The sequence below is a fragment of the Rhinopithecus roxellana genome, chromosome 2 (genome assembly GCF_007565055.1).
Source record: "Rhinopithecus roxellana isolate Shanxi Qingling chromosome 2, ASM756505v1, whole genome shotgun sequence".
Classification (NCBI taxonomy): Eukaryota; Metazoa; Chordata; class Mammalia; order Primates; family Cercopithecidae; genus Rhinopithecus; species Rhinopithecus roxellana.
Window position 1 is genome coordinate 130,986,028 of NC_044550.1, and position 23,102 is coordinate 131,009,129.

The 23,102-nt window shown below is 58.5% G+C and overlaps 1 protein-coding gene across 1 annotated transcript; it reads right to left on the reverse strand.

The window, feature by feature from the left end:
• Positions 1 to 1,793: 1,793 nt before the first annotated feature.
• LRPAP1 (LDL receptor related protein associated protein 1) lies at positions 1,794 to 21,070 on the reverse strand. The gene is made up of 8 exons (XM_010384408.1): positions 20,725 to 21,070; positions 13,547 to 13,691; positions 8,947 to 9,068; positions 7,707 to 7,827; positions 6,880 to 7,038; positions 5,236 to 5,318; positions 3,941 to 4,117; positions 1,794 to 2,261 (listed from the first exon to the last, which is right to left on the reverse strand). The coding sequence occupies exons 1-8, from the start codon at positions 20,929 to 20,931 to the stop codon at positions 2,199 to 2,201; spliced, it is 1,077 nt and encodes a 358-aa protein (XP_010382710.1). The 5' UTR covers positions 20,932 to 21,070; the 3' UTR covers positions 1,794 to 2,198.
• Between the last annotated feature and the right edge of the window lie 2,032 nt (positions 21,071 to 23,102).

Consider the following 23,102-nt stretch of genomic DNA (forward strand, 5'->3'; position numbering starts at 1 on the left):
GCCGGCCAGGCTGTCCATAATTAAAAAGACCGAGCACCAAGTCTCAGCAATCCACTAGTGTTCTGCTTCCACCCAGCCGGGAGAAGAAACAGTCCAACCACTTTGGAATCATCTCTATACTTGGACAGCACACATCGTTAAGATCCATTGGGTATGCCCAGAGCCGCTCCTCCCCCCGCCCACACACACGAGTGTTCACCACAGCTATTTCCAAGTGGGTGTTCTTACCCAGAAAGGAAGCAACTCAAATACCCTCACAATAAAGTGCATTAAAATCAGAGCACAGGACAGTCATGCAATGAAATACTATACAGCAATGAAAAGGAACACACTTCTGCTAGATGACAGGGCTGAGTCTCACCAACACACTGAATACAAGAACCAGACACCTTAAGGCTCTCAGCATAATGGGAAAAAAAGGAACCAGAATCCTCGCCCCCCACCAGCCACACACACACACACAAGTAAACAGTGTCATTTCATTTCTATGAAGTTCAAACAGCACAACCCAACTGTGTCCAAGTCAAGAAGTGCGTTCCGCTCCAGGGAAGAGAGGACGACAAGCCAGGTGCGCTGGGGCGGCCAGGGCCCTGGCAGTGTCTACTTCACTGGGCTGTGGGCCCCACACTGCTCAATTCACCAAGCTGTGTGTTTCACACACTTTTATGAACACGTGTTTTATTTTATACGATCATTTGGAAGTTAGAAGAAAATACAGTCACAGGTGCTGTCTCGGCGGGTGGCAGTAACAGAGCTCAGGACACATCTGTCTCTCCTGCAGAGGGAGTCCCTTCTGCTGCTGACTCCAAAGACGGCAAACTGAGCCAAGGGACCTCCACTACTCGCTGCGTCCTAGGCCCAGCCCTACCCCAGACCTCGCACCCCCACCCCCAAGACTGTGAAGGCCCCAGGGCTGTGCTCTGCACGTGGGTTCCTGCCCTGGAGCTCGGAGCTCTGATGGGACCAACGTCGAGATCCTGGCAGACAGTGCTTCTCTGGGCCTCAGAGGCCACATCTGAGTGGACGGTCACCCCAGCCCTGAGACGGACAGTGTGGTGGGCACCGTGGCGGGGCCTGTGCTAAGGGGAGACACAGGGCCACTGCTGGGGCCGGCGCCACCGGGCCAGGGAGAAGGCCACCTTCCCCAGAGTCCACGTAGGAGCAGGCACTCACATGCCGCACCCTGGTGCCCCTCCCACCCTGATGTGCCAACTCCTGACATGCTGCCTCTACCCTTGACCTTTCTTAGAAATGACCACTAAGTGGATGTTCGTGTTTGGCAGATCTCAACAGTCAAGCCAAGACACAGCTGCAGCCAAAACACAATACGCCGGATGGAGCCTCTTCCAGGCTCAAACATGGGAACCGTGCTCGGACCCAGACAGGAGCAATGGCCGGCCTCTCAGCTACGGTCAGGGGAAGGCCTCTGTGGCTGTCCCTACCCCCGTGAGATGGGGCATTTACACAGCACACTTAGGGACGTGGAGGCCCTGCAGGTTCGCTGGGGTCTCCCCAGGCCCCTGAGCTGCAGAGGTGAGAGTTGAAAGACGCTGCCCCCAGGCCCCAGTCTCTGACTGTCCACGGAACCACACGCTCCTCTCTCTGCCATCTTCCCCCAAACTCAACTCAAGCGCTCTTGGCTTTCAATCAGGCCGGGCCGTCTCATGGGAAAAGGAGTCTGGCTGCAAAGGCCCGTGGGGCCCAGAGGGGAAGCTGGCTATGATGCGATCCCTTCACAAGCACTGGCTCCGGCCCGAGCCACCAGGACACTTAGTGACCAGCTGACAAGCATGTGGTTTAAATACTGCACTATATTTTTTAAGGACTTTGTACACAGGATTTCCAGTGGCAGATGTGTAAGTTTTTTTATGTAAATCGTGTTGTTTAAGAAGAAGACTGTCAGACTCGAAAGCAGCTGGACCTCGAGGTCCTCAATGGGGTGGTGGCTGCCACGCTGATGCTGAGTGGAAGCCGACCCCTCAGTCAGAGCCGGCCCCATCTCAGACCCAGACGCGGCCACCACCAAGTCCTGTGTTGTGACAGCAGCAGCTACAGTCACCAGAAACAATCCTTCCTGCCGCGACACCTGTGCCAGCCCCAGCCGCCCTCACGGCAGGCTGTCCACGGAAATGCCATGGCCAAGAGCCCAGGTCCTTCACGCTGGCCTCTCCCCTGCCAGGCCGGGTTCCCCGACGCCTTCAGAGTTCATTGTGCCGAGCTCTGGAGATCCTGCTGGACAGGTCCTGGAGATGCTTCTTCACCTGTGCACAGAAATAACTCATCAGCTGGAGAGCGCACCTCGAGGCTGGCTCTGTGAGCTCAGCCTCATGTCAGGAGATGTGTGATCCAAAAGGAAAAGGCACAAGCCCTGTGCATCTCACTTTCCAATTCCACGCCCGTCCAGAAATGCTCAAATCACAAGAGCAGCTCAGCCCTAACTAGGAAATCCCACCAAAGAATGCTAAGAGCCGAAAGCTCAGGGTCTCTGTGATCAGCCCTTGGTGTTATTTAATATGGATAGGTCTCGCTCTGTCACCCAGGCTGGAGTACAGTGGCATGATCTCAGGTCACTGAAATCTCTGCCTCCCAGGCTCAAGTGATCCTCCCATCTCAGCCTCCCATGTAGTTAGGACGACAGGTGCCCACCACCATGCCCGGCTAATTTTGTGTGTTGTTGGTAAAGATGGGGGTCCACCATGTTGCCCAGGCTGGTCTTGAACTCCTAAGCTCAGATGATCACCCACCTCGGCCTCCCAAAGTGCTGGGATTACAGGTGTGAGCCACTGCCCAGCCCCACGGTGTTGTTTTTAAAAGCAATGACTGGAGAGACTGGGACAGGGCTGTGGGAAAGATGCCTTCCTCCTCAGGGCTATCTGGGAGGGAAGAAGAGAGACCTCCAGCTCCTCACATCACAATGGCCCAGAGCATCCCCACAGATACCACCCCAGTGGCAGCAGATGCTGTGTCAGCCCAGCCCGGGCCAGGGTCACTGTAGCTCTCCCGATTCTCACAAAACCCTGCTCATGGGTGCCACCTCCCTCTCCACATAGGAGCCCGTGGCTCAGGGTGAATAACTCGCCAAAAGTCCCTCCTCTCAGCCGCCCTCTGACCTCCGCCCCAACGGTGTGGGTGCCTCAGGCAGCGCCACACGGCTTTCCTAACCAACACCGAGCTTTGCCATGGTCAGGTGAAACTAGGCGCACACTAGCATTCCATCCCTGCATCTCGGGGGAGCGCTCTGCAAACCCCCACATGGTGGTGCTCACCCTGGACCTGAGCTCCTGTCCACAGGTGGGGGCCGCAGGCTGCTCTCCTGCACGTTCTGCCAGGCAAACCCACACCACCCTCTTCTATTAGAACTTCTGCCTTGGTTTATTTTTTAGGCCTTTCCTATTTTGGAATCGGTAACACATGCCTGCAGCTCAAAGTTTAAAAGGCACAGATGGGGCTCCTGAACCCCAGCTCCCTCCAGAAAGAACTGGCATGAGCTTCCAGGGTTTTCTGTGCCTCTGTGGCAAGGCCGTGCTGCTGGCTTCGGCTTCTCCTGGGATCTGCCCCTCCTCTCTTCACATCCCGGGGCTGTGGGGAAGAGGGCTGGCTTGTCTCGAGGGCTGGAAAGTGCCCTGACTTGTGGGCTGGCTGTGGGCATCCAGGTTATGCCCCATCCTGGTCACAGGAGAGGAGGAGGCAGTGGCCTGCCAGGGCCTGCGCTCACACCTGAGGGTTGGGGGACTGCACTAGAAGCCCACGGAGCTCTCCTAGCACGGCTGCTGTGGCCTGCAGTGCCCCACACACTGTGGCTCTGGGGTTCAACTCAGACAGGGAAGACAATGGCGTGGGGCCCACATCCTGCCTACGGGAGACCCTGAGCTGCACACGGGCGGCCCCATCTTTTCTGCAGGGGAACTGTGGCCTCCCTAGTCCCCGAACCCGCGCGCACCGTGTAGCCCAGCTCCTTGGTCCGCCCCTCCAGCAGGGCATGCTTCTCACGGCTGCGGCTCACACGCTCGCCGTCACCCACGCTCTCTGCGTGCCTCAGCTTCTCGTGTGCGATCTCCAGTTGTTTCTGGTAGTGGTTGTGCTTCTCGATTTTGGCTTCAAAGTGCTTGAGCTCCTCCTGGAACAAGGTTTCCACAGGTGACTGTTCCCTCCCTGTGCTCGCCATGCCATCTTGTGGTCCCGGGTGAACTGCAAGGACACCAAGGGACAGCGCCGTACCCGGGGTGGGACAGGCCTTGCGGTGACATGGACAATGAGGCGGCAGCTGGGAGGCCATCACACCAGCAGCAGGTCCCAGCCTGCGCCTCCTTGGCAGTCCTAAGCCGACCCCTTCCCTCTCTCTGCAAATGGCACCCCTCCCGAATCCGGGGGGCCTCCAGCTCGTTCCTGGTCAGACTCCATGTCCAGGGGTTGTGCTTCTGTGGTGGCTGCCTCTGCACCCTGTCCCCAGCCTGCCTGGGCTCCAGTTCTGCTGGGCTGTAGCTCTGTCCCTGCTCCTGTAGGCGCCCTGCCCTGCCTTGATCCCACACTCCAGACCCAGGGCCCTCCATGTGGCCCCACCTGCCAAGCCCCATGCATATGCCTGTGCCCAGCTAAGGTGCCCTAGCCCCGGAGGAAAGCTCCTGACCCCTTCCTGGGGGAGGTGCTAAGGGCCCTTCCTGGGGCCAGGAAAGTCCCAAGCCCTATGAGGGCAGGACCACGCCCACCTCACTCACGACAGACACCAGCTGGGGACCTTGGGTGAACTCATGGCCTGATACTGTGCCTGGGACTGCCCACCCAGGGACCCCCTGCTGGACTCCTCACTCCTCAGAGCCCTGCTGGGTGCTCACCGAGCTGATTTCTCCACCCTCAGGATGATCTGGCACGCCACACGCCCCAGGAGCCCCCTGCCACCTGAGGTGGTCTCCTTCCCTCCCTGGGCCTCCATCTCAGGAAGCGGGGACATCCCCAAATGATCCCAGTAGTCCTTGGTCCCCTCCCCCAAGACTGTGGCTGGGTCCTGACCAATTGCTGACCATCCACAGGACCCGCACCAAGGCCACCTCAGAGGCGAACACTGACAAAAGAACCAAAGCCCCTCCTTCCAAAGCCCAGCCTCGCCCCTGAAACACGAGGTCCCACGCAGATGAGGAGGAAAACGCAAGCAGGTTCGCTGAGCGGTTAGGGAAGAAACTGCAAGAGACTCTTCACCACATGAGAGAGCTCGAAAGGAGAGAGGCTGCGTTTCCTTACCCGGAGCGCCTCCAGCTCCTTGTCGGTGAGGTTGGCGGACTGCGCCAGGTCCCACAGGTCGATCACCCTGGGCTCCTCGAACTCTGCAGGGGAGGAGCGAGAGCGGCCTCAGTGGCGCCTGGGGTGCACAACCCAGCCAGCCCCGCGGGAACCGCGCTGAGTGTGCATGGAGCCTATGAGGGTGTGCAGGCGTGACCTGCATGTGTGTGAAACATGCGTGCGTGCACTGAAAATCTCACGGCGCAGGGAGGGCATCTGCTCGGTAGCTCACACAACCTCGCTGAAATGTGGCTTCCCTGTCCCCTCGGCCAAGCAACTGCTTCTCCTTTGTGTCCAGAAACACCTGCCTCCATCAGAGCCTGGGAAGCGCCTCTGAAGCAGGTGGCGGAGGGTGGACATGGCCTGTGTGCAGAGGCTGCTCAGGACCTTGGGTGGGGGGTGTGCAAGTTTAGCTAGGTCCAGAGGCAGGCACAGGCCGTTTCCCTTCAGGCTCCTAGGAAGAGCCAAACAAACTGAGTGGGCTCCCAGACCCTGGTGCTCACGAAGGGACGTAGTGAGAGATGCCGGGGCCGTCACCTCTCTCCATCCAGGAGCGAGCAGTCCAGAGCCGCCTGCCCAGGGAGCCCCACAACAGTGGCTCCTGCTCCCTCCTCTGCTGACCCCTTCCTGCTCAGGCGGTCCAGCCCTCACCACTATGGCCAAAAGCCTACGGCTGACAGAGTCACCAGCACCAGGTCAGGCTAAGGGAGCCTGGGTTTGGGGGTGGGTGGTGAGGGGTCTTGCCCAAGGGCACACAGGTGACAGCCGCAGAGCCAACCGAGGGGCCCTGGGCCCACGTGGACACATTCGACTACTGTGCTGGAGGCTGCTTCCGGCCAGACCTTGCAGGTCCCATCCTGGAGAGCAGGCGGTGGCTCCGCCTGGCACCGGGGACAGAGACCAGCCCTGCTGTCTTATCACCATGAGGGCACAGATGCCATCTCCTGGCGGCTGCTGCCTCCTCGAGCCTACAGCACGGCCTGGCACACAGCTGGCGCTCGGTGTGCACGTGGAGGATGAGGTACAGAATCGGAAGCTGTGTGAGGGAGGCCGGCAGGCTTCTGGTAAACCCTGCACAAGGCTCTGTCCTGGGTCCTGGGCAAGCAGCAGCAGTGCCGAGCCTGGCCACTAAATGCCTGCAGTGGAGTGAGACCAAGACCGAGCCACTGAGGTGGAGCCACAAGCTCTGTGGCCTCCGTGGGCGTCCTGCCCCTGCCGGGCTGAGAGGGACTGACAGACAGTGCGGGTGGAATGACATGGAGACAGAGCTGTGCCTGACAAGCGGTCTCTGTTCTTGACTAACAGCAACAGAGGGGCTGTGCTGCTGAGGCTGGGGAAACGCTGGGAGGGGTTGCTCCCAGGCCCGCCGCCGCCACTGCTCTCTGCCAGTCTCCAGGAACAAGGCTGAGGACGGCAAGTGACCTTCATGGAGCAGCTCCTGGGAGCGAGGCCTGTGACCACCGCTGGGTAGACAGCGTGCCAAGGGTCTTGGCTGCGTCCACAGGCCCAGGTGCCCATCGCTCTAAGCACCTGCCCGCTTGTCCCCAAAACACAACCAGAGACAGCCCCACCCTCAGGAACCGACAGTCCCAGGCAGGCACGCACCAGCCTCAGTGCTGTAGCCCTGGCGGCTGACCCTGCGCAGGCGCTCCAGGCCCTGGTTGATGCTGCGCAGCTTCTCCTTCAGCTCCGCATGTCTGCTGTGCAGGACGTTGCCCTTGATGTCGCTCAGGTCCAAGGGGCTGATGATGTTCTCGTGGATTTCTGTAAAACCGAAGGCAGGACACCATGAGGCTGGGAGTCCTCGCCCTGCCCGCCTGGAGCACTGTATAGAATGCCCACTGCTGGGGAGTTCAAACTCGCTCTCATTTCTGGCCAAAAATGTCCCCATTCCGCGGTCTTGCAGCGCCGCAGAAACGACCGTTGGCACAGCTTCCTTTCCAGGTGAGACAGGTGAGACGCCGGGACACATGCACCAAGCGGAGCCTGGCGGTGACGGCTGGGGCACCAGGTCCAGAGGGCTGACTGGTCAGCTGGGTCACCCTCCATTTTACTCCAACTTTGTAGGGTGGGAAAGGCACACATTTGGGGGGGCCACGAATCCAGAATGAAGGACCATCAGCGAAGCACACGTCTGGCAAAGGCGGCAGCTGTGCCCGTGGTGGGGGCAGGCGCCCGTGAGACTCGGTTCATCCAATGCAGGTGGGTGACTCTTAGAGCCAGCCCCGCCCGCACAGCAACCTCCCGACTCACAAGTCCGGTAGAACCCTGGGAGAGGGCGTCTGGTGCCGCCTCCCCACCCCTGCCGTGTCCCGGCGGGGGCCGAGGCTGCCCACTGAGCACAGCGAGCCCCAGGTGCAGGAGGGGCAGGGGGCAGGAGGGGGCGGGGGCAAGAGGGGCAGGGGGCAGGATGGGGTGGGGGCAGGGGGCACCTTCGGTCCTGCTCAGGGTCTCCAGCAGGACGTTGTACTCGTGAACTTTCTCTTTGTGATGCAGGAACTCCCGCCAGAGCTTGTCCAGTTCTTCGCTGGAGAATTTCCCAGAGGTCTTTGCCTAAGAGGGAAACAAGGCCTGGAGTGAAACCCGCCGTGGGCTCGTGTGGCTGGGGCCGCTCTTCAGCCGACTACTCCTCATGGCCGGGCAGGCCCTTGCCTACGTGAGTGCCGGGCCCGGTTCTTGGCCTCACGACCCTCCTGAGCCTCTATTAGGCTGGGTAGGGCAGGAAAACAAAAAACAAACCGGAGAAGAGCTGCCGGCAGGCAACCACCCTTCTCCTGGACATGTCCAGGCTCAATGGGGGACGGCTACTGAGCTGGCTGGGGTGGAGAGCGGAAGATCCCAAGGAGGGGAACAGGGCAGCATCCCAGTGGCCCCAGACTTGCCTGGCTGTCCCGGCTGTAGGTGGTAAGGACAGCAAGGCCATCTTCCTAGGGAGACCTCTGCCAGCCTGTTCATTGTCATCCTACCTGCCTCCCGGCTACGGGGTGACGTGGATCACACACATCCAGGGAGGCCGCATAGGACCCTCTCTCCCGCTCTGCCCCTTCTACCGACTCCATCTTTCCTGGCCAAGGACAATGAGCTGCGACTGGGCTGGTACAAGAAGTCCAGTTGTTGGCCCCAAATCAGTGTAATCCAGAGAAACTGTTCTGGAGCAGCAGCCGCTGGAAATGGGGTAGCTGAAGCAGGTGAACACCCCGCCACAGCCCACCAGCCCTGCTGGGTCCCAGTGCCTGGCCCCGCACCAACACCCCACACCCTTCCCAGGCACAGAGTGAGAGCCCAGCCCCACACACGAGCACACTCTTCTAATCACAGAGGCATGTTCAGAGCACCACTCACTAAATTAAAAATCGGACACAGAGCAAAGAACTCAGCCTGTGCTATGTCATGATCCCGTAACCACACATGACCAGAGCTGAAGCTCTGATAGCTGCAGGCCAAACAGTGCTCCTTTACTCAAAGAGCAAGGAATTTTCTAAACAGGAAAGCTGAAAATATTCACAGAAAGACAGTGGAATGGTTTCCTTAGGAAGCCACTGTCTTCCTGAGACTTCACCAAACCCCGGCTCCCACGCAGAGCAGAGACTACTCCCTCACAGGCCCCCACCTTAACACTCAACACAACGGCACCAATTCTGCACGGTACATATGGAAACAGTCGAGGAGTACCTTGTGCCACAGCTTTTCCAGCCTGGGATCATCCAGCCCGTCTTCCTGGGTGCCACTAAGGGAGTTGCTGGTCACCTGCCGAGCGTCCTTCTTCCCGTCCAGACCATACTTGGCCAAGATAACTAGGAGAGAGGGGAGGTTCTATTTGATATGGTTTCCTGTGAAAAACAGTCAACAGCTAACATATCTGGGTTGTCACAGTCGGTGAGACAGATTTACCTCTCATTTTCCAAGAGTTTCCTTTCACCAGTTCCCTGGATGACCACTGGAGATATGGCAAGAACAAGAATGTACACAAGCGTGGGGGCTGTGGTCTTCCAGCGCTTAGAAATGGGTCCGGCGACTCACGGGACGCCCCCAGGACCTCCCTCTTTCCTACCAGGGACACACTGGCTGGAGTCCTCCATCAAGCTGTGTCCCCTTGAGACGCAGCTGTCGGAAGTGGCTGGTGGGCTGGGCTGTAAGAGTGGTAACCGATTGGCCCATCTTTGTAAACCAGTTGCACAGATTTTCAAAAACAAAATTTGCAGCCTCACCTGTTGCCATACGGCAAAAACTCTAAGGCCCACAGGGCAGAGGCCACCTGCAGAGTGTGCAGGGTGATGGGGCTTCCTAACAGCCCACATCTTCTTTTTATTGGAAGGAAAAACAGTTTCTAAAGGAGAAACGTCAGTGTCAGCAGCTTCTAACAAAAAGTTATGGTAGCAGACAGGAGGAGTAATGAGTCTGCAGTGTGCTGTGGCCCAGTCACTCCGGGAGCCCTCTAGGATCTGCCCACACAGTGTTCCCCCAGCCCCACTTCCCCAAGGGGTACTCAGCATCTGTGGGCTGTGTCTGTCACCACACACTGCCACAAACACGATATGAACGCAGGCGCTCAAAGCAGGCCCTGGTGCTGACAGGACTCAACTGTGGACGAGTCTGGCACCTGGGACATAAGAGCAGAGCCCGGGGCTGGTCTTGGCCTCCACAGGCAGTGGCTCTCCCGAGGCCCCAGTGCCCACTTCCAAGCCCTGCGCTGTGGCGCTGTGCCACAGGCCCTCTACTAGGTCTCCTGGAATCTGGGGCCAATACAAACCCGCCTGCCTCCTTAGCTGGTGGTGGGCTTGCCTGCCGCCCTTTCCTGGGGACCGGGGAATTATCCCAGGGCCCCCACCTCCCACAGAATGGGGTCCTGCCTTCCCCTCCGGGCTGAGGGCCCCATGTGGGCCTCTCCCAAGACGCTGGGCATGGAGCCTCCCTTCGCCTCACACTTCCCCTCACTCCGAGGACCTCTTCACCCAGGTGGTGACTCCTGGACCCCAGCGCCTCCTCTGGGCCTTCACCCGTGACCCTACTGTACAGAATCACTCCCAGCGGGGCCTCTACACGCCCCGGGCTCAGCAGGTCCCACCCCCACACCTCTCCCAAAGGTCCGTCCTCTGTCACTGCCAGTCCTGGGGAGTGTCCCTGCCCCAGGGACATGCCAGAAGCCTCAGGCCTCCTTTCTCATCACCACCACCCTGGCCTCGGATCCCTCCTGTCTCATTCCGTCCAGAAGCCTGGGTCATGGGGGTCTCAAGGCCACGCACAGCATGTGCTCCTTGTGTTCTATCCTCTAAGCATGAAAAACCGGCCTGTGGTCTTGTCCCTGAGGAAAGCCATCTCCCCTGGCAGCAGTCAAGAGCTGCTAGTGCTGGGCACGGTCCTGCAGATGCACGCGTCAAAGCCCAACATGCTGGGCCTGTCTTCCATGGCAGGGAATTTATACGTGAAGTAACTATTTTAGGCTGGGTGTGGTGGCTCATGCCTGTAATCCCAGCACTTTGGGGGGCCAAGGCAGGAGGGCCATCTGAACCCAGGAGTTCAAGACCGGCCGGGGCAGCAAAGTGAGACCCCGTCTTTTAAAATAAACAAACAATTCAATAAATAATACTGGCTGTGGGGGAAGAAAAAATAAATGAAATAAATACATACATAAATACACAACATTTTTAAAAAAGTGGCCTGGATGTCTCCTGGCCTTAGAAGCTGGTGCTGGGCCTGCCTGTGAAGGCCGTACTGCCCAGCCCCCCGAGTCCAGCCACCGCTCAGTAGCGCTGAGGTCACACCCCCGGGCTATGTACCCCGAGCCCGAGAGGAAGACAGCGAGAGTGGGCCACGTCCTGGGGCTCTGAGGCTAGCCTGGCCCACGCCTTCCTAGTTGGAGCCAAAAGCTCTCAGCCAGAGCCCAAAGTGGCTGGTCAGACCCCACCAAAAGGCAGAGTGCCCAAGGCTGTGATCAGCAGCAGGGACTATGGAAAGTTCTGGATTCTGGAGGTGCTGGGTTCTGCATGGAATGGAGTCACAGAACACTGAAGCTGGAGGGGCCTCAGGAGCATCCAGCCCTTGGAGCTCCTGGGGAGGACAAACATGGCCCCACACTCCCGGTGTGTGGAGGACAGACGCCGCCCCACACTCCCTGCCTGGGGAGTGAAGTGGCCCTGGGGGCACGGTGCGGGTGAGGACAGCCGTGAACCTCAGAGCAGAGCAGAGCAGAGCAGAGCGTGGCCTGTCTCAGGGCGGACCTCAGCATGGGCAATGCCAAGGGCAAGCCTACAAGGTGTGCTGCCCAGGCACACCTGGTGGCTATGGCTGGTCCCCCAGGTGTGGTATCAGCCTTGATAATGGCACGGGGGACCTTGGGGATTCAGGGGCCACACCCAGAAGATGGCGGGCAGCTGGCCAGGACGAGCCTCTCTCCTGAGTGTGGGCACGGTCTGCTTCTGGGACACCGGCTCCTAGAGTCCCACTAAGTCTTCTGCCAGGTCACTCGGCAATGGCAGAAAACAAGACAGCTCCACTTGGGCCACAGACCTGGACACCCTGCAAGGACACTGGCTGGCCCGCAGGAGGGAGCAGGTCCTTAGCCCACTTCTGTGCCCCCTGCAAGCTCCTCCGTCTCCTCCAGGCCCTGAATGCTGCCCTGCTGCATAGCCAGTCCTTTCTCCCTGCGAGGCACCTCCAGGACAGGCTCTTTTCCGGCCCTTGGGAATGGCCCTCTAGACACACTGGTGGGGATGCAACCATCCTGAATTGTTTCAGCCATGTCTCTGTTCCCCAGGCAGTCCCTGCCGCCATGTCTGGGATTATATCCCACCTAGACTCTCAAACATGGTGGCATAAACCAGCAAAAATGAAGCCAGCCCTCTGCCTTTAACCCAGGCGCAGTCACATGACACGTCTGCTGATGTCTGCTGATGGGAGAAGAGGGGTGGCTGGGAACAGACCATCTGCTCAGGAGTCAGAAAACCCTGGCTCCAAATCTTTGCTGCACTACTTGGCTCTGCAACTCCAGACAAATTACCCTCTCTGAGCCTGTCAAACGGGATGACAGAGTTTTGAGGAGTAGGTGTTAGAGCATCAGGCCTAACGAAGGAACTCCATAGACACCTCCCCTCCTTACCAGAGACAACCCGGGCGCTGCAATGCCTGGGGCCACCAGTGCGTGGGAAAGCAGGGCTACAGCAGGCTCCAGACACGGCCAGGGCTCTGGGGCTACCCTCAGTGTGATGGCAGCCACCCACCCTCAGTGGAGTGTCCCACTTGGTTCACAACCACTGTCCCGTGAGACAGGAGGAGGAAATGGAGGTGGGGGGGTCCAGGTCACACAGGGAGCAGCCAGGGAGGGGACTGGGAAAAGGGTGTCTTGGGGTCAGGCCCAGGGGCAGCAGTTGGGTTGAGGCGCAATAGCTCCTGTGGCTGCTGTACGTAGCTGACAGCAGGCGGCTGAGCACGCGACTCCCTGGAGCAGCCCCAAGCCCAGTCCCACAGGCCCACCTGGTGTGCGTCCTGTCTGCCAGTGCCCTGCCGACGGGCCTGTGGTGAAGGAGAATGGCGGAGGAGAGGGGTCCAAAAGGAACAGTCGCAACTCTGTCATTTAAAACCCTCCTGGCTCCGAGGACATACCTGCCTTCTGTATGCTGGTACCAAGCAGGCGACTGTCCTGCTTCTTCTTGAACACTACAGGGACAAGGGGCTCACTAACTGCATCACAACTAAGTGTCCGTTCTGACTCTTAGAAAGCTATTCTGACAACATCTGGAATATGTCCCCAAACTTCAAGATGCCAGGGCAGACCTCCTTCCTCCTCTGGGAGACAGAGCCTCCTGCTGTCCTCTGGCCCCTTCCTGCGCCCAGTGCCCCTGCCCTGGTCTTCCCTCCGGTGTGCCAATGGCACTTGTGACAGCAAAGGAGCAGAGACCATGGCCAAGGGCACATCTACGCTCAGAGGAGCTCCCCGTAGGCTGCACCCAATGGGACGTTTGGCCAAGAGCCAAGGAGTCAAGAGGCGTAGCCCACAGCACTGAGGCGAGCGACCACCATCCTCATGAGGGTGAGCCTCCCCGCAACCACTGAGGCCAGTGGCCACCTCCCTCACGAGGGTGAGCCCCCCAACCCAAATCCTAAGCTTTCTGGGCACTCGGGATGCTCAGGGGAAAGGCTCATTTTGGATATCCAGATTAAGCATAATGCAAATATTCCCAAATCCAAAAACAAAAACCGACATCCAAAACACTGCCACTCTCAAGCATTTAGGAAGACGGATACTCGACCTGCATTAGGAAACAAACAAACGGACCATTGAGGTTGCGTATGAGTCTCGCTTCCTTCTCCCCATCTTTGTCCAAACCATCAAGCTTTAGTTTCTTCCAGGCAAGTTCGTCCCTCTCCTGTATCTTCAGATCAGCGTGGAGCTCGGCCAGCCTCACGGGAGGAAGATGTAGCTGCGAATGAAGGGGAGGGGACTGTGAGCCACAAGCAGGATGGACCAGGACACAGCTGGAAACTGACCTTGGAGGAGGCTAGCCACCGGGAGGTTCTGGGAGAACAGGAGGAGGTGGAGTCAGGGTCACCGTCAGCAGGATTCAAACCCCACAGGTTTTGACAAGAACACGGCATGGACATCAGTCTCTAGGCCCGTCTGTATACGTGATCTGGAAACCCCAAGTCCATCGGGGGCTGCCCACCAGCGGCAGCTGCCCATTCCTGGCCGGCTGTAAGAAGACACCCCACCCTTCCCACCCTAGCACCTGGGGACAGTCAACAGGCACCTGGATAAACAGGGCAGGAAGAACATACCACTGCATTACAGTTCCACTGCAGACACCACTGCAAGGACACAGACACCCAGAAGTTCTTTTTAAAAAATCACTGTAATCTCAGATTTGCCCCATCTTCATTTCCCAAAGACCCTTCGTCACCACCTCTCAAGTGTTCCATGATCGGAACTGTCTTGCTGTGATGGTTCTTACACAGCCCCAGATCCTTCTGGAGCAGGAATCTGTCACCCTCTCACTTACCTGCTGGCATAGACCACACAGGCAGGGCCCTGGAACGAGCTGCTGCACTGGGGCTGAGGATCTTCCCCACCCCACCCTCACACCCCTCCGCAGGGCAGGCCACGCTTCCTCCATCCCACCCCTCCCTCCCAGCTCTGGGACCCTGGGTGAGGGAAGGAAGGAAGTGAGGTGACCGCTGGGCACACTGCTTTTTGGTTGTAAAGACAGGATTTAGGCCAAGAGTGTCCCCATGTCAGAATGACTGGGCCAGAATACCAGGCGGCCAAGGCAAGCAGTAGAACGAAACCCACCGGCCAGCTCTCATCAACGCTGGCCTCAGGGCTGGCCCGGCGAGCCCTTCAGGGAAGAAAAGCCTCTTCTGTGCAGAGCAGAGTAGCCCAGCTGTGTGAACCAGAACGTGTCATGAGGTGGCATCAGGGTTCACGGAGACAGGGTGCTGTCTGGGGAGGCTAGGCCACATGCCTGTCATGACACCAGCACATTAAAGGCTCTGTGGAGTCCCGCAGCAAAGGAAGTGCTCGGCACTGTGCAGTGCAGATCCCCAAACCTCTCAGCTCTCAGGAGGGTTCCCTTCCCTGGGCACCTGCATTCTCACATTCCCCTGGGGCTGGTCCCCACGAGCTGCCCGTGGTTCTAGGAGGGAACCCCAGCTCCGGCTTCTGAGCTCCAGAGGCCCATCACCCAATGCCTGTCTCTGATCATGCGTGTTTCAACACGGTCTGTTTTCCCTCAGGGGTTTGAAATATTAACCTTTAATCTATACCTCATTAGCTATTTTCTAACATAAATATAACACAAGCTAGTATCCAAAGTATGTGTGTTCAACAAAGTTTACACAAAACAGTGAACATCCCCAGGAAGTGTCATGAGCCGGCTGCCTTCCCAGTGTCCTGCAGCCCACACCACCTTGCAGCCTGAAGCCTCAGGAGGCCCGGCCCTCAGGCCTGCACTGCACAGGGGCACACGTTTCTTTCAAGACTCGCATGAAGCCAATTATGGGTGTTTGGCACACCCCACACTCTGGAACCTCCTCGCCTCGCTCTGCCCGTATCTAGACTGAGCCCATCCTGCTCCCTGCAGCTCAGTCTGTGTTGGGCCTAGGAGGAAGGAGACCCCTAACCACAGGCCCTGTTGCCAGCTGGGTGCTGGGACTGTCAGCTCCACCCTCTCTCCTCTCAGAAGCCCAGCCTGACTCCGCGGCTGCCCTAGCCACACAGGCCCCACCCTCCAGGAGTTTAAAATTTACTTAGAGACAAATCCAGACCACTGAGCCAAGTCCCCCAGTGGTAAAAAGAGAGCAAACAGTAGGCACAAAATGAATGGCAGGGCCTAGGGCAGAGAAAAGCTTCTAATTCTCTAGAAGGTTCTCTAACCCTTGGTCGGTGGTCCCAGGCAGTCTTTTGTCTGGGCCCTCCTGGTAGATGCTCTGCGCCCCCATCTCTACAGGGGCTGCTTTCCAGGATTGTCCCGACCTGAAAACCCTTTCCCTGGCGGCCTCCGACACACCCCTACCTGCGTGCCTCTTCCCCAGCCAGCCCCATTCACCCAGCCCCTTCTCCCCAGAGCTCCACCCCATGCCCCTCTGTGCCCCGGACATTCGTCTGCAGTGTCCACTGCAAGGCCCTAGGAGGCCTGAAGTCTGATCTGAGCGTCCCCAGCAGGAGGACCCGGGACAAAGAGGCACCTGAGTGATGCTGAACTCTGAGAAGGGGCAGTCTGCGCCTCAGGAGGAGGGGGAGCCCACACCTGCCTATCTTGTTTGTGACCCAAACTTCTGGAGAAACGGGTCTGCTTTTATCTCTGCTTACCCGTGGCTGCTGCTACCCCGTAGGCATCTTACCTACCGCGCTGCACTGCCCGGGAGGGCCCGAGATGCGAGGCCCACAGCGATGCTCCAAGCCAGAAGCAGCACCCTGGGGTGGGCAATCCTGGCCCATGCTCTCGAGTGTGTGCTGGCCCTGACGGGCCCCGGGTCTGCCCTCTTTGGTTGCAGGGGAGAGGACGCAGGTATCCCATGACTGCCCGTGGGCTGCCCACTGGAAAGCGGAGCTGAAGACCCCGGGCTGCTGAAGCCCTGGGCCCATCCTGGCAGGCTCACAGCCAGGCGCCAATCCCGGTAACCTGCGGTCCTCATTGGACTCCTGTCTGCCTCCCCAGGATGCTAGAGAATCAAGGGCAGGTGCTCTGTGCGCTGTAAAATCTGCAACCCACAGGGGAAAGTCATTTTCTCCTTCTGATTCCCCAACTCTCAGGCAACAGGGGGTCTAAATTTCACACCGCATGTCTCCCAAAAGCCAGCTCCCTTTCCCTTAATATGCGGCTGCCAGTGCTCAGCGCAGAAGGGGCCAGCCTGGTGACCGCCACAGAAAGCAGCCCCGGCTCTGTGCAGAGGAAGACCAGCAGGTCATGTGCAGAGCCCCAGACCCCACGTCTGGATTCCTTCACCTCTCTCAAGTTAAATGTTAATGCATCAAGTTAGAACTACCTTGTGGAAACCAAATGCAGAAAAGAACCTGTCAAACACGAAGCAGTGAGGCAAATCATCAACAACCAGGGAACGCATGCAGGGAAGAAAGCCAGCTCAGCTGAACAAATGACACTGGTCCTGTGTCCTCAGACACAAGCAGAGCCGACCAGGTCCTCCTGACCAGACCCAAGGGCCCAGCACTGCTCGGGACCTCAGCAGCGGCCCTCCCCCACACAGCACAACCTGCGTGCCAGCAGAGCATTCCGGAACTTTCCAGCAACCTGCTACTGCTATTTGATGCCCCAGGAAACCCAGGCCAGGGTTCACAACTAAGCCACTGGTGTCAATCTGCACATATAGCACAGTTCAGGCTGGGCAGGTTCCAATGCAACCAGGACCATCAATGGACCACCTCTTCAGAAGGCATGTGCCATCCTCCCAGCGTTCACCTGAGTGCCCACACCAGACTGAAAGGCACCCACCCTGAGGAGCAGGCGACCAAGGCTTCCTGGCATGCTGCACCTGTCTCACCACGGCAGGTGGCAGGGCACTGTCCAGGCCTAGCCATCGTGTCCCAGCTCCTTCACCTGAGCTCCGTGGACAACCGTACCCGCCTTGAGCTGCTGTGAGGTCATGCATTGGTCTGGTGAGTCCTAGGTGCCCGTGGAGGCCGCCAGCTGGCCCATCCTCAGAGGCCCTTCTCAAGCCAGGGAGGACGCTTGAGAGATGGGGTGGGGCTCTGAGGACTCCTCTCTGCAGACCTGTTTCCACTCATCAGACCTCTGTGAACAAGATTCTTCACACACTCTCATCGCAGTCACCATTCACGCCAGAACTAAGGACTGCCCGGGTGCGGTGACTCCTGGGATCACGCCTGTAATCCCAGCACCTTAGGAGGCAGAAGCGGGAGGATCACTTGAGCCCAGGAGTTCGAGACCAGCCTGGCCAACATGGTGAAACCCCATCTCTACTAAAAATATAAAAATCAGCCAGGCATGGTGGCACATGCCTGTAATCCCAGCTACTCAGGAGGCGGAGGCACGAGAATGGCTTGAACCTGGGAGGTGGAGGTTGCAGTGAGCTGAGATTGCGCCACTGCACCCCAGCCTGGGCGACAGAGCAAGACTCTGTCAAAAAAAAAAAACAAAACAACTAAGGACCTACGTACGGCCAAAGACTCCAAGCTCACAGCACCATGCAGCCCAGGCCAAGAGGTACACGAGTGTGTCCCTGAGCGCACCGCAGCTGGACCATGCGGACCCTGGAGTTTACTCCTCAGCATCAACACAACACACAGAGCTCCGAAGAGGCAGAATCCCCCAAAGGCATCTGCAAGCACAAGGGCTCTGCACGCCCTCCGACTCCGACCGCCAAAGCTCCAGGGACAGCCTCTGCTTAGGAGTCTTGCAACACAGCGGAGCCCGCCTGTGAAAGAGGAACCGGGAGAGTTCACAGGCGCTGGAGAGGATGAAGCAGCAACCTCCTGGCCGGGTCTCACCGGATGAAAGCGGGTCTCGGCGTCTTCTTGGAGGCACCCACCCCTATCTGTGCCTCAGGGCAGGTCTCACAGCCCAAGCCCATCAAAGGCAAAGGTTTCCTGAGACGCTCCCTTTACCCTACGCCTACTGACACATTAAGCAATCCTATATGCCAGGACACAGCTTTACATGCAGAAAACAGGGATGCGATGTTTTCATGAAGCAAATCAAAGAAAGGACAAGACCGTCCTGGCTGCTGAGCGCAGGTCACAGGAGGCTGAGAGCAGCGGCTGCAGAGCCAGGCGGGACGTGCTTCTCTGAAAAAGCAGCCCTCGCCTCAGTTATCTTCCAGGTGGCGACTCAAGACCCCGTCTCTGTCTGATACCCACCTAGAGTGGCAAGTCAGGTGGGGTAAGAAGCCAACTGGAGTGACTGTTTGCACAAACAATTCTCTGCCCCTACGTTCAAACTGACTGTGGCTCCTCCTGCCTCCTGACCACCCTAGGCCCTAGCACGCTCAGCAGCAAGAGCCACAGCATGAAGACCACCCGCCATGCGTCACCGCCACTGATAACCTCAAAAAGACCAGGACGGGTCTGACGCCTGCACGCTTGGCTCCGGGATACAATACCCTCGCAGCACCGCCGCCCTCCAAGCTTCCATTACCTGGAAGGAAAATCAAGATGAACGGGCTCTGCAGGCCTGCCTGCCAGAGGACCAGGCTCTCTGCAAGGGGGGAAGACACACAAAATCCCCCCAAAACACCCTCACCCTCAAAGAACTTCACATTGTGTTCAGCAAAAAAGACTTGTTCACGCAACTAGAACTTCAGGACTTAAAGGGACCAGAAAGACCATCTAGTCCAAGGCTCAGTCCAAAGTGGAGGTGAGCAGCTTGCCCTACCACGGTGCCCAGTGAACCTCAGGGGAGGTTCAGGAGACAAGACCAGACCCAAAACTGAAACCAGTCAGGCGAGCACCCAGCACCGGGGGGCTAGGGGCACAGGGACGGTGCATGGGCAGCCCGAGGGCAGGCGTATCACTGCAGGCGCCCTGGGCTGACAAACACCGAGGACCAGCTGGAGGTGGCTGCAGGTAAGGTGGGGTGCACCAGGGCGGCCCTACAGGGCAGGTGGAAGACTTGGGCCAGCACCCAAAAGCAAAGGGAGCCGCTGGGGTTCCTGGGCCCCAGTACACTTCCTTTGCGCCACCTCCAATCGGTCAGGGGGTCAGGGATTCTCTTTCGGGCTCCCCATTCCTCATGGGGAGGGGGGACTCCACCCACTCAACAGATGCCCAGTGCAGCGGGCACGGGGAGGCAGCGCTGCACCCCAGCTGCTCCTGGTCACACCTGTTCCCTGCTGCTGGGAGGCCATCATCACATCCAAACCCAGCCCCATCCCCAGCTCCTCCAGAATCCCTTCCTCCAAGAAGCCGCCCTGCCGCTCCAGCCCAGAGCATTCTCCCACCTCCGCAGGCTGAACATTACGCGTGGGGCTTGACTGCTGGTCCCAGGAGCAGCTCAGAAAGGGCCTGTGGAGCTGATGCCCAGGCGTCAATCCCCATCCCCAAGCAGTCTTATAACCGTCTGTCCCTCCCCCATCTGTTTCTTTCCTCCCTTTTCATTCCAAAAGTTCTTTCTTATTCTACAAATCATTTACTTTTCCTCTCAAAGACTCAGGAATGCTTAGAACTGGAATACTGAGACAGAGATCTAATCTGACTCCTGCATTTGAGGTGAGATACTGACGCCCAGATGGTGGGCATGGTTCGAAAACACCCATTTCAGGAACACCTAACAAATGAAGCAACCGTATCTTCACGAAGAGAGCAGCTGGCCTAGGGTCACGCGCCAATTAGGAAGCTGTTGTCCCAGGGGGCCCCACTGGCCGAGCCACCTTGGGGGTGCCCTTTCCCCTCGGGCCTCCGTACCTTCATCTCTCAAATGAAGGTGGTCAGGTAAGCGCCCTGTTAAGACTGACTTTCAGCATTCCTAAGGTCGCGTTTTATGTGCTCTAAACCGATCCCATCTCCTCACTTCCTCATTTCTCGCTCAAATGAACAAGCACGGGCTTGCTCCTGGGATTCCTTCTCTCCCTGGACACGTCTGTCTACCCAACATTATCTCCCTATGTGGGGAAACAAGATTTTTCTTGTTTCCCCACATAGGGAGATAAGGTTGAGGGAAGCGGCAAAGGGCTCGGGAGGCAGGAGACCTGTGATCTAGCCTGGTTCTGCCCCTACGCTCCGGTCAGCAGGCCGCCCAGGGTGGGGAGGGCGACACTGACCCTCGGGGTGCCGGCCGCAACCTGCTCCACATGGCGTCGCCGCCGGCACGGGTACCTTTCCTGCTGCAGAAGGGGTCGGGGCGCCCCACTTGACACTTGGGGGAGGCTGTGCCAAGTACAGGGCGCGTGGGGCACAGGTGCCCCGGCTGTGACCCCCTCGCCTCCGACCCCCGGGCCCCGCTCCACTGCCCCCAACCACGGCCGCCGCCCCCGGGTCGCGCTCACCCGCTGAGCCTTCTCCCACAGCTGGTTCAGCTTCTCCATGCGGAACTCCTCCCCGGACTCGCGTTTCGGGGGCGGCTCGGGCTGGTTCTTCTCCCGCGAGTACTTGCCTCCGTGGCTCGCCGCGGGCCAGGGCCCAACCAAGACCAGCAGCAGCAGTACCAGCGCCGCGAGCCCGCGCAGAAACGACCCTAGCCTCCGCGACGCCATCTTTCTCTGCGACTGGCGCTGCGCGGAGAGACCCAGCCAGTCGATGCCCCGCCCACTACCCCCTCCCCGCCCACCGCGCAGTCTCCTGGGAATTGTAGTTGCTCCGTGCGCGGTCGGCCGCGGCGAGGCCGCCGGCGGACTCCAGAGCCCAGGAAGCCCTGCGCAGGCGCATGCGTTTCCCAGGCAACCACGCCGCGGACAGAGGCTGCTGACCAGGGCTGGGGATACCATTGGAGAATGAGGGTGGCCGGGCTGGAGCAGAGACCAGGCCTCACTCAGAGCCCGGAGCCGGGAGTCCGAACTACTCGAGGCCTCTTTCCCCCTCTGCCCCGCAAAAAGAGCGGAAAGCCCAGGAACCAGGCTGTCTGGCTGAGCCTGATAATGCTCCGGCTTCACGCGCACTGACGCCGACTCTTGCGTGCCAGGTGCCGTAGCTGGGTTAGGACTGCGGGCCCGGCCTGGCGCTGAGGAGCCTGGCCCAGCCCGCTTCTGCCCTCCGCGGAGCGCCTGGCCGCGGGTGAGCGCAGGCCAGGTTGTCCTGGGAACGCAGGGCCGCGCAGGCGTCCCCCCACGTCCCGGAGCCCCGCCCCAGCGCGCGTCCAGAGAGCCTGCTCTCGCGCCTGCTGCAAGGCAGGGCTTCGCGCGCTTTTCTCCAACTCACTACACTCTAGGAAATCCATAACCAAAGTTAGCGTAGTCCGCTCGTTGGGGGCTTTTGGCCAGCGAGTTGGGAAGTGCCCTGGAGGTAGCGCGGGAAACAAGAGGAAGGAGGGAGACAGACGGCAGCTGGGCCCCTTTGGGCTCAGAGAAGGGACAAGGGGAGCTCATCTGGCAAGAACGATCTGAAGAGGCCTCCAAGGGTGGGCGGAATTTTGCCTGGGGAGGGAGAAATTTCCGACTGGAGGAACAATGACGAAGAGGGTGAAGAGAGCCTGGGCATCTTGGGAGAAATTAATGTTAATTCATTTCCTTTTTTTTTTTTTTGCGTGGGGTCGGGGGGATAGGGTCTCTGTCATCCAGGCTGGAGTAGAGTGGCACGATTATGGCTCACTGCAGCCTCGACCTCCTGGGCTAAAGCGATCCTCCCGCCTCCGCCTCCCATGTAACTGGGACTACAGATGCGTGCCACCACGCCCAGCTAATTTTTGAAATTTGTTGCAGAAGTTAGGTCTCCCTATGTTTTCCAGGCTGTTCTCCAACTCCTGGGCTCAAGCAACCCTCCTGTCTTGGTCCCCCAAAGTGCTGGGATTACAGGCATGGGCCCCTGGGCCTACCCTAATTTACATTTAAATTGTATCTTGTGTTGGTCCAGGGAAGATTTCAGGTGCCTGGAATCAAGGTTATCTGCTGCTGTCCTTTGCTGCTTCTCCAGTATTTTCAGAGCCATCGTTTCATTTATTTTTTTCCAGCTGTTGAGTTGTTTCAGGCAAAAGGGTAAAGTCAGTCTGTTACTGCATCTCAGCTGGAAGCACAAGTTCCCACTATGGGATGTATGGGGGAGAGGAGGTAAAGGAATCCCCCAGGAGGGTGGTGGAGGGAGAATGACCTCATGCAAAGGGACTCCAGAGACAGATCAAATGCTGTCATTGCCATCATTGCATGTTTTTAAGCCTCAGGACAGAATGGCCAGGTGAGCCTGGCCTAGATTCTCACCGGTGCCTGCCTTCCCCATGTGTTCCCGCGTTCCTGCTCTTCTCTCCATCTCCTGGTGCCTAGAATCAGAGGTCACCCGTTTTACCCCACATACATGTTTTGCCCTGATCCCACTCCTGAGAGCTACAGGTAGCTCTTGATGGGCTTAGAAGGGGACAGTCCAAATTGGCCCATCCCCCCATAAGCATGTCCCTGTTGGTCATCTGGAATGTGGTCCTCACTGCAAATGTTCCAGCTCTGTGAATCCTGTCGCAGTGTCTTCAGAAAGGCCCTTTATAAACCCACAGGAAATGGAAGCCGGACTGGGAGCAGAGTATTTGGGGATCCTGCATCTTACAGTGGTGTGGGGTCCTAGGAGCCATTTTCTATACAGCCCGGTTTCCCAGATAACTAAGCAATATTGTATGCGAGGTTACACACCCAGACAGTAAAACTAAAAAGAAGCAGGGGACAGCTAAAGGTTGGGATGAATGATACCTGGGCTGGGGAAAGAGGGAGGATGCAATGGGTGGACACAG